General features: G+C 36.8%; 1 protein-coding gene across 5 annotated transcripts in view; it reads left to right on the plus strand.

The window, feature by feature from the left end:
- Ralgapa1 (Ral GTPase activating protein catalytic subunit alpha 1) overlaps positions 1–11695 on the plus strand; it is a 198586-nt gene that overhangs the window by 180503 nt on the left and 6388 nt on the right. For 3 of the 5 annotated variants that reach the window (XM_050138852.1, XM_050138854.1, XM_050138856.1), the window contains one exon: positions 7943–8067. In XM_050138852.1, coding sequence (XP_049994809.1) covers positions 7943–8067 — 125 coding nt within the window. Of the gene's footprint in view, positions 1–7900; positions 8068–8580; positions 8612–11695 lie in introns of those variants that run through there. The other 2 variants (XM_050138853.1, XM_050138855.1) reach the window with 2 other exon arrangements.

Consider the following 11695-nt stretch of genomic DNA (forward strand, 5'->3'; position numbering starts at 1 on the left):
ACAATAATTATAGTGTAGAGATACAAACAGATGTTTTCAGAACAGCCTCGGAATTTCGCTAATGCTCATTGTCTTGGCCATCTTTGGGATAACATGACTCTTAGCATTTTTTGTCTCCTTCTCAAACACACAGATCAGTGAAATTGGATATAAAGAGTACTGAGGCATTCCCTTAAAGACCAGGTGTCTCGCCCCACATTGGCTCAGCAGCAGCTTTGTTTTTTGTATAGTTTGCAGTAGTCCTTCTCAAAGCAAGGAGGACTTATTGCTGAATAAACATTCTTCTGGTTTTGGGGGTGGACAAAAACAATCAGGCATATGATGGGGTAGGATGATGATGAGTCTGAGCCCCAAAACAAGACTGTCTCTAAAAACATTAAAAAAAAAAAAAAAAAGATCATGTTTCTTTTGGGTGAGCTTTATTTGGTCCCCTTGTGTAGAAAGAGGGACATTCGGAAGAACTGCATTTGCATCCCCTCGACTATGGAATGTGCACTTACCCCTCCTACTCATCCACAGGATAGTAGAAATTAACCCTTAACTCCTCAGCATGCCATTGTTCTAGCTGGGATGTTCAATAGACTTGCTGTATTAAATGCATTTTAAACTTATTTTTTACCTGCAGTAGATTTAATCGGGAAATAGCCCCCATTATAAGTTGAAGCTAATCCATATTTAAATGTTTTTAAGCTCTTATTTATTTTTGTCAGTTTCTCTCACCCTTTAGCACAGGCTGGCCACCTTGAACTCACAGCAATCCTTCTGCCCCAGCCTTCTAAGTATTGGGGTTGTAGGCATGTGCCACCACATCCAAATAGTGCCTTTCTCCTTGTGTACCAAGCTGATACATGCCCTAAATGATTTTAAATTACCCCATGGATTACCTACATGGATTTTTTTTTAAGAATGCTATTATAAAATCACAAAAAAATTTAAATGTTAAATTTCCTTTTAAGAATTATTGAAAGTGGGGGTGCATAGTTGTTTCAGTGCTGAATTATGATGCATTATAATTCTTTCCAGAATTCATATAATGTTTTCTTTAATCAGTTATTCAAAAATTTTTAAAGAGCAGAATCCAGTTTTCCTTTCTGCTGATGTTAAACTTTACCTATTTATACTGTATGGCCTAGAGCTCGTGGGGATTGGCCTGCCTCTGCTTCTGGAGTGCTGGGACTAAAGGCATCTGCGTCTGCTACACTGCTTTTTCTTTTCTTTTTTCTTTTTTTCTGTTTTTCTTTTTTAATTCAAAGGGTCAGCAAGATCAAGAGGTGGGACAGAACCAAGTATACTCATAAGTATAGCTGGAAATGGGTTGTGGTAAGATTAAGGGAGTTGGCTCAATGGGATAAGTGTTTACCGGACAAGCATGAAGACCCTAATTCAAATCCCAGAAGGACACGTAGGAAACAAGACACAGAAAAGTACATAGTTCTGCCCTTCACGAGACAGGAGGGGAAAATGATAGAATCCCTGGAAGATTCAAGCTAAGTAAACTGGTGTAAGCAGAGAGAGATAAGGGATGTGTCTCAAGGTAGAAGGCATGAGCCTGTCTTCTAACCTCCCCACATATGCACTATGGCCCAGAGATACTTGCATATCCATCCTCCCTCCCTCCCCCCATCTCTCTCTCTTGCTCTCTTTCACACATTTTTTTAACAATTGGTATTGGTGCTTTTCCCTTTCCAATCTCTATAGTCTCTTTCCTGGTGTTTATTCTAGTAAACTACGCTCTCTTAAATAGGTTCAGTCAGGGTCAGTGGCTCACATCTATTGTCCCAGGACTCGGGAGTTTGAATCAGGAGTTCAGGATCATCCTTGGCTACACTGAGTTCTAGGCCACCCTGGACTACTTAAAACCTTGACTCAAGAAACAAAGGAAAGGAGAGAAAAAGTCCTTTCTGTCACTGACTTTGAGGAGTAGATTCTGGTGGAATTTCAGTGTTGCTGTTGCATTTCGTAGAGTAGAGGTTCTGTGCATGTTTTAATTAATCTGTGTTTTAATTGTTTTGTGGTGAGACTTGTGGAGAGACTGATGTCTAGGAGCAGAGGCAGAGGCCATGCATTTGATCATTGTAGTTTTGATACCTAGCACAAGTTGCAAAGCTGTCTACAGATAGCATGTTTATTGACCAGTTGGTTCTAATGATTTAAGTAGTACTCAGATTATAGTTATTTCAGTTACAACTCAAAGTGCAGTTTAAATAACACTCTCCAATACAATTGTTCATTCAGTAGTCAGAATTTCTAAATAATGGTTTCTGTCAGAATTCTCCCTGGGATAATATTCTTGGAATACAGAGAAGAGGCAAGGAACTCCTACTCCTCAAAGCTACAGAGAAGGCACAGGCTGAGTGTAGAGCTGCCTAAGATAGCGATTCCCAAGCAGGCTTTACATCCCTCCGTGTGACTGCCATCGATAACAGATACCAACTTCAGGTTTCCTTTAAAAGAAACTATCTTTGTGGTGCCCACCCCCCTATTTAGGAGATAAGTCATTAAACCATAAAAGAGAAAAGCAAGCAATATTAAAAATATTTGGTATTTACAACTATAATTTTTATGACACATGAATTCTGTTTTACTCATTCTGTGTATATGTGTTTAAAGTGCATGTGCATACAAAACTTTTCAGGTGGATCTCTGGAAGTTGGAGGCCAGCCTGGTCTACAGAACAAGTTCCCGGACAGCCAAAGCTACATAATAGGGAGACCCTGTCTCAAAAGAATAAAAGAAAATTGTAGAGACTGAAGGTTGTAACTTCTTTTTTTTTAATGAGATGTCTTCCTGTCTCCCTTTTTTTATTTTTATGATTTATTTATCTTTATTTTATGTTCATTCGTGTGAAGGTGTCAGATCCCCTGGAACTGGATTTTCAGACAGTTGTGAGCTGCCATGTGGGTGCTGGGATTTGAACCCAAGTCCTCTGGAAGAGCAGTCAGTGCTCTTAACTGCTGAGCCATTTCTCCAGCCCCAGGTTGTAACTTCTTTAAGAACAAACCTCCCTTTTAGTCTAGTCTCCTTGCAGTTTAGTAAAATGGAAATATTTAGTGCTTAATATTTTCTTCATTTTAATTTACTTATATCAGAATAAATGAAAAACCCTCTGTACATACCACAAATAAGAAACATTACTGATATTATACAGTCCTGACACATGAATATGGCTATGTTTTGGATGGATGGATGGATGGATGGATGGATGGATGGATGGATGGATGATCACTTTGTAGCCCACGTCTCAACTTTCGAAGTGCTAAGATTACAGGTGTGTATGCAAGCATATCTGGCAACAGAGATGCCCTTCCTTACTTCCTTCCTTGCATTGAAAACTTCCCTAGAGCGGGGCATGGTGGAGTGCACCTGTAGTTCCAGAAGGTCCTGTGTTCAAGGTTAGCTTGGACAGGATCAGAAGGAGGGGCTGTAGACAGCACCTGCCATTTACAAAGTTGTGCGCCAAACATTAAACTAGTGCAAAAATAATGTAATGTTATATTGGTTACATTGCTAACAAAGGAGAATTTGTCCAGTAGAGTAGATGAAGAGTTACTTTGAGTTTTATAATTCCTAAAAAGCTCATTGAAACTATTTATCCAGCCACAGTCCATAGTTCATTAAGTATTGGACATACTTTTAAATAAATTTTAAGTTCAAGAAATATATAACAGCATTTGTACTACAGTAGCAATGAAAATAAATAATTCTCAACTCAGATACAGAAGGACTTTTGGATTACAGTGTATTTATGTTCTTTAAAGCCCTGATAAAGTAAATAGGACAGATGGTGATGTCCCTGTAAACTGTAGAAAAGAGAATTCATACTTCTTCCAGGGTCAGGATAAAGCTGGTCTCTAGTTTCTTAACAGCCTGTCTTGAAATTTAAAATTAAAAGCAATTACTCAAAATGTCTACTAATGTAAACTTAATGAAGTTCAGTTTAGTTTTAAACTATTTTGTGACAGAATGTGTGTAGTATCCTTCGTCATGTTCAGAACACGTGTATTATCCTTTGTCATGTTCAGAACACGTGTAGTATCCTTGGTCATGTTCAGAACACGTGTAGTATCCTTTGTCATGTTCAGAACACGTGTAGTATCCTTGGTCATGTTCAGAACACGTGTAGCATCCTTCGTCATGTTCAGAACACGTGTAGTATCCTTTGTCATGTTCAGAACTGTAATGTCCCTTTCCTTTTCTGCTTTGCAGAAAGTATAAGGATAGGATTCGTGGGTGATTATAGTGCTAGGATTGTAGCACCTGTATGCATGGGGAGGGGAGCAGTGTGTGGCCATGGGGTGTGGGTAAGGGTGGGTGTGAAGTGTGTGTGTGTGTGTGTGTGTGTAGGTGTTGGGAAGTGTATCTGTAAGGGTGTGATGGGTGTGAGGTTGTGTAAGTGTGGGTGTGGATGTGATTGTGTATGTAGGGTGAGGGTGTAAGGGTGTGGGGGGGTGGGGAGTGTTTAAGGATGGGGGTATAGAGGAGTGTTGTAGTGGTGGGGTGTATTGTAGGGGCTATTGTGTAGGTGTGAGCGCCTATGTAAGGGTGCATATATGTGTAAGGGTGTGGTGGGGGTGCAGTGATGAGGTTTATGTTTGTGTGTGTGTGTGATAGACTACTTCTATATTAAAGATTCCTACCAACTAAGTCTTCTTTATCAAATTTTTAAGATAATTTTACCTTGAGATATCTTAAAATTTATAACAAACACTTCTATGAATTCAGCTGAGGTCTTCACTTTAAATTCAGTTTTGCTTCTGATTATTTTTGTTAGTTCCCCTTCACCTTTTTATCATCTTACTCATTTCGGTGTTTTAATTTTAATGCTACTTACGACACTCAATTACATTAGGACTGTATCTTGAATTGTTCTCTTTTTGCTAGCCCCATAGTCTGTGTAGCCAACTTATAGGTACTAACTCTTCCCTAGAGAGCTGCCTCTTTAAGAGTCTTTAGGATCTCTTATGAAGAGGTACAGGCATTAGCTGCTTCAGGTGCTGATTACAGCTTCAGATGCTAAAGCTACTCTTTAGAGCTTTGTAATCATTGCAGTCACAAAGTATGAATCCAGGACCGTGGTGCAGGTTTATCCATCTCCTAATTATATGTTTTCTGAGCCACAACTTGTGATGGTGTTTGTACAGTAGATTAAGTTGGCTCATTTTTGTGTTACTTAATTTAACTGCAGCACTCTTAAAGGGGGGCTATAAAGAACACTCACTTTTAGAAAGTGGGTTCCTTTAGGCTGTAAGTATTTACCAAGCTAGCAGTATTTTCTGAACTTAACCCACAAAAAGGAAAGTTTGGGTGTTAGCCTGTGCTAATTTGTGGTGAGTTTCCTGTGTAAAAGCTACTCTTTCATCACAGAGACTTAAACTTCTCAAAATTAAGAAGTCTGTTTTTATTAAATGCATTGTGTATTTTATATAAAATGTTAGATGTCTGGAGCTCCTCCCATTTTATAGGGCTATGTGTTCTGGCTTAGAGTTACTTTATATAGTGCAGGAGGTTACCCTTCATTGTGCTTTATTTACCTAATCTTTTTTTTTTTTTTGCTTTGATAAATTTGGCACAATGGAACGATCCTCCTTGTTTTAAGAATATTAACATTTGCTTTTTCTGCCTAGTTTTTTATGTAAACTCTAAATAAGATAAAGTAAAATATTTCATTTATAGACCCACTAAAGTAGAGCATTTTCAAAGCAGGTAGCTGTCTCCACCCTGCTTTTCATGAAGCGTTTTTACCCATTCAAGCAGACTTTTAAAAGCAGCTTGTTTTGATAGCAGACTGTTCTCCTGTGGGCCTTCAGCCTTTGCTTCCTGGCAGCACCTTTGGTGCGAAAAGCGAGTGATCAATTGGGAGACTATCAGTGCCAGCATGCATAGAGTGATAAGTTAACACACCACTGGGAGTTTCTAGGGCCCACCAAGATACTTCACTTCTAATGTGCTAACAAGCTCACTTTTCTACCTCTTGCCTCTTCAGTTATTTTTTTTCTCAGAAGAGCTTAGAAGTTGAGTGCATCAGGCATAATGAAAAGCTCTGTAGGAGGGAGAAGCAATAACCCCATTTTTCCCTTTTCAGCCAAATAGAAAATTAGTTTCTGGTAATACACAAAGGCCAGTATTTTTTGTACAAGGGGCACTGCTGTGAATCAAAGGACTCTATTAACTGCAGAAAATTCGGCAGCTGTGAATCTCCCCCAATGAAAAAAGTACTTTCCAACAAGTTGTGAGATATGTGGTATTATTTAGATTGAGCTCAGCTTCATCTCCTCCATTTAGAACCATACATCTTCTTTAGAGACGTGCTCTGCTACGTTTCTATCTTAAGTTTGCCTCATAAATGTCTGCTATCCTTCCATAAAACCCTTCCTTACACCGTCATTTTAATACGTCTTACCCTGTTGCTGCTATCTCAGAAGTAAAATTCTTTTAGAGTTCAGCTGCAATATACAGAATTGAAAATAATAGATTATAAAGAGCTAGCATCCAGGTTATTTCAATATTTGACACAAAAAATAAATTGTGATCCAAGAAGCTAGAATACAAAGCCATTAAAAAAGCAAATGATTCATCAAAGTCAAGTCCCAATGGTGTTCAGTCTGGCCTCTAACTAGCAAGCTTTTCATCGCCTCTTATTAAACTTTTGTAAACATAGCTGTCCGTAAGGTCACCCATTGAATTATCAGTTTAAATTAGCTCCCAAATGATTTTTCCTAGTTTGAATTGTAATTCCTAGAATTATAGAACTGAAATACTGAATTATGATTTTTAAAAGAGAATAAAAATTTTAAGACAGAAATACTGAAATGGCTTTTAGGGGGAGAAAAAAAAGCAATGGAAAAAAAAAACTAATGTGTGAATTTTTACTGCCGAAATGTCTGTGTGCATTTCCTTTGTCTTTGTTTATTCACTGTCCCTATGTAAATGTCACCAAATGCAGCAGGAGAACTGAAAACCTGAAGAAGAAACGTTAGGTGGTTTCTCAGTTCAGGAACTGTACGACTCGAAGTCGACATGTGTTTTTTCCTGATAATTGTCTGTTGCTGCCTGCTGCTCTACACTTTGACAGCCATTTCCATAGTTGCTTTCATGAACAACAGAAATATTCTCTCCCTTTCTTGCCCTTTCTATGCTAACAGCACAATCAGACCTGCTGAAACAGGAAGCCTGGAGTGGGTTGTTCAAAAGCAACAGCACTTCAGGGTTGCTTGTCAATAATATCAGGGAATAATGTGTGGTGCGAGCGGAGTACAGTCTCTCTCTGTCAGTGTCAGTGCCCTGGAGATGCTTTGTTGGACAGTAGTGAGGAGCCCCGTGGACTCCTCACAAATACTCCCGCTTGTTTCCGGGTTGTAATTGATGGGGTATTTTTTACTGACACGCAGATTCAGCTATGCATTTATCGTAACTGCATGGAGTTATTCAAGGATTATAACAACACTAGTCTTCCATTCAAAAGGAGAACAATTGTCGAAAAAATACAGAGATTTTAAAAATTGAAGAAGATATGTAGGAATTTCACAATAAGACTTTACAAGTAAAAAATGGAGAATTTGGGACATAGTATTTTAAATGTAGTATAATACTTTTATTGAATGACTTTTGGGAGTAAATCTACAGATGAATGTTGCTTAACAGGGTAGGAAGGGCTCAGGCTGACCAGCTAACAGTTACATCTTTCCTCAAACTGTTCTAATAATAAACCAGTGTAATTATTCTCTAGTAAATTCCTGTTAAACTATCAATTGTCACGGAGTCAATAGAAATAAACTGCCACTAAAAAGTACATTTTTATACTTTGAGAAGGGGCACTTTTAGTCATGTGTAAGAACAGGAAACAGTTCACTAAGTAAGGATGCGCTCTTATGGTCCTCGCATAAAATGTGCTTGCTCCCAGTGTACACTGCATCTCAGTTCATCCTTAACAGAAGGGAACCAGCTATGAGGAGAGAGCGCGGTACCTGCAAACAATTGTCCAGCACCATTTAGAGCCAAGTTCATTTGAAGACTTTGCAGCACAGGTTTTCTCTCCAGCCCCCTACCATCACTCACCTTCTGATGCAGGTAAGAAGAAACAAAGGTCTTGGTTACTTGTTACAAACTCAAAATGCAATACCCTTTTCTTCTAAATCTTGGTTGAATAAAATTCTGATCATTGAAATATATTATTTATGACTATTTGAGTTTGGCCTGTAAATTTGTTTTCTTTTATCTGAATGTGGCTCCTTAAAAAAATCCATAATCTTCATAACAATACATGGTCCACATCACAGTCACTGACTCTTGTGTTTCCTGGAGTTCTGAAGCAGAGGGAACTCCCCACTTCAGAGGATCAGATTTTAAAGCCAAAGATACGATATCATCATCTCTAACTTTATAAGTAAAGCTAAACCAGTCTAGATTTAGAAGCAATTATACAGCAAATTATGTTTTGATATTTGAAGATTTTAAGAGGGTAATGCATTAATACAATTAACTAATTTTAAACAAATCAGAAAAAATGACTCATGGCCTTCCTATTCTGTAATATCTTGCACTCCTTACGATTGTTTCATTTATTTTATTTTCCCTCTTTAGATCATTAAGTATCAGTTCTGTTTATCTGAAGGTAAGACAAAGTGTCAACCAAAGCATCTTCTTTCTTCTCCCATTCCCTTTTTCCAGAATTAGCAAGCTCTGTGCTTGTAACTCAGACAATAAGCAGACTTAACACTACCCTGGTTCATACTAAACATTTCAGAAGTTGTCACTAAATTCTTTCCCAGAATTATACTAACTAACCCAGGTCTGCATGAAACACTAACATGGTTTGGGGATAAAGTAACTAATGGTCAACCCCTTGACTGAACTAGTTATGCCCTGTTATATTGACTTCTGTTTGTTTGTTTCTCAGCATGAAAAGTAGCACTATTGAATTGACTTCGTGTGTCTTTGTATTTTTGCAACACATTCTATTGTTACCAGATATCTGAACTCATGGTTGGCTTTTCTCTGTGTGCCTTGCACTGAACTGGGCACCTGAAGTCCAGGGATGGGTCTTGTGGTGGTGTCAAGGGAAGCAGGACGAGCATAATAGGAACTTGGCCACAATATACTGCTTCCGATTCTCGTTACATCAACTCTGTCTCTTTATAGCAGATAAATTTAAATACACAACAGTTTTTGTAACCTAATCTGTTTTTAAATAGAATTGTAATTCTCAGTTGAAGTTTCATTAGTGAAATTTAAGTTTTCCTTCCGGTAATAATTAATTTGCCATCCGAAAAGTAATTTTGCCAAAGAATTTAGAAACCTTTCAACTAAAATAAAAGACCTAGCAAAGAGAAATAGGTTATCTGGGATGAAATTTTTTGAGAATAGTATAAAAAGTGTAAGATTCATGTTCATAGATGGGCACTATATAAAAATGATCAGTTTAGCATTAACATAAAAAAAAGGTGGAAGATAGGAAAGGTATCAGAGGTGAATTAGTGAACGGCAGAATGAAAACCCCTTTTGTGTACCTGGGCATTGTCAGTCATGGAGCCATCTGATGAGATGTGAGGCCATGATAAGTGATAGGAATAAGACTTTGTCCCTTGTAGCCAACAAGTTCCATGGTCAGGAGACAGTGGGCTCCACACTGGGCTCGCTCTCTGCATCTGCTCCCAAGTGCTGCTCCACTCCTATTTCTGTTCACCAGCTCGAATCTTTAGGGTTTGTTTGTCATCTTGAAGTTCTTTTTACTTTTGCTGTATTTCCTGAACAGTTAGCAGGTAGACATGTAGGAAGTGACATTTTGAGCGTCGGAACATTTAGCACAGGATGTTGTTAAAGTAGCCATCCAAGGCTCCGTTGACTTCATTTTAAATGTGTGAATGTTCTTATGAATTTATTCAACGTGACACTTGATGTGATTGTTATCTAAACAATAATTAAAAATATGAATTTAAACATGGGCCTATAATTTTGTTATAATTTTTAAGTTAAAATCTTTTAAATTGTCTCTGCCTTTTGGACCATTAGACACGTGCTCTGGTAAAGGTGTTCTAACTCTGAATGACATGTAGCAATATTAATCATTTATTGTAAACTTTAATAGTTATGACAATTTTTATCAGAATGATACTACACAGTTCAACACAATAAAAACTATAGTTACAAAACATAGTACCTGAATAATAATTTTTCTTCCATTTATTTTTTTCCTTTCATATTTCACCTCTTACATGGAAAACAATCCTTCATACTTTAAGTCAAAATGAGAAACTTTGAAATAAGTATGTCATAACAATTGGACCTAACTGCTCCTTTGCAAAACTGACATAGTACGATGTTTATTGATTTTTTTTTTTTTTGAGGCAAGAGTCTTACTACATGGCCCAGGTTAGCTTTGAACTCTTTTGAACACTAGGATTGTATATAGGCTTGCACCAAGTTTTTTAATTATCAAGTTTTTTTGCCCCCTTTAGGAAACGGATTATTGCAATTGAGAATCAACTTTAGATATCCTGTGTATATAAAATAATACTAATCAATAATTATATACATAAAATTAAGTTCTTAAAGAATGCTAATATATAGGTATTCCTTGTAGCCAACCCTGTAATATACTTTATTTAGACTCAGTGGAATGGTATTGAGAACTATATTCATAGAGGACAGGAAGGATAGCCCAGTGGTAGATGTATGTTTACCAGACTCAGAGCCCTGGCTGAGCTCATTCCCTAACTGGGGAGGGGGTAAGTGGAGGGAGTATATGTGTATTTATATAATTCGGTTCATCTAAAATTTCCTGGTTAACAGTAATCGACTAATAGTGGTGACATTTAAATCTACAAAAAATTTTCATGTAACTTTATTTAAATAGATGTGAAAGATTTCGGTATATAATTGATCCATAAATTTCATAACTGTGTTTTCTCAAAATGTACTGTCTGTGCCACTAGACTGATAACTTAAGGGAAATTATTTTTATCCCTAAGGTCATTGAGGGAAATACTGTGATGTCACACAGTGTTGATCTTCCATAACTACATTAAAACATTATTAAATTTTTCTTGTCCTTTATTTAAAAAAAAAGTTACAGGAAATTTTGCTCTATCTTTGTCAGGCATGAATGTGGAAAATATCAAATATATGTATGTATATATATATGACACATTTCTTCTTACTGTAAATTTGAAAATAAAATTGTTCTTGTTCCTGACCATATTACAGTGATAGTTCAAAAATATTCATATTTTTCCCTCATGTTAACCTGGATTTTTTTTGCAATTAAAAATTATAAAATTATATTAAGGAACAGAATCCTATTTTGTTGTGAACAATAAATACTAATTAGTTTGTCTTTCATAATTTCACCATTAAAAATATACCCAGAATTCTAGTCCTAGTATTTTTGTTGTATCAATCATAAAATATTATGTAGTATATAGAATTACATGCAAATCTAACACTACCTATTTTTGAGTTGTTTTTTTAGCAGCTTAGCTATTCTTTAACAATTAATGAGTTGACTAATAACTTGATTATCTATGTACATGAATATATGTAGATAAGTTTACATTTACACCGTGTATTTATATAGAAAATGTCAGTCTTACTTTCTTTCCCATGCTAGTGTTGCCATGTGTGATAGTTTAGTATGTGATAGTTTAGTATGTGATAGTTTAGTATGTGATAGTTTAGTATGTGATAGTTTAGTATGTGA

This window comes from Alexandromys fortis, unplaced genomic scaffold, assembly GCF_014885135.2.
Source record: "Alexandromys fortis isolate MF-2015 unplaced genomic scaffold, M_Fortis_MF-2015_v1.1 scaffold_35, whole genome shotgun sequence".
NCBI lineage: Eukaryota > Metazoa > Chordata > Mammalia > Rodentia > Cricetidae > Alexandromys > Alexandromys fortis.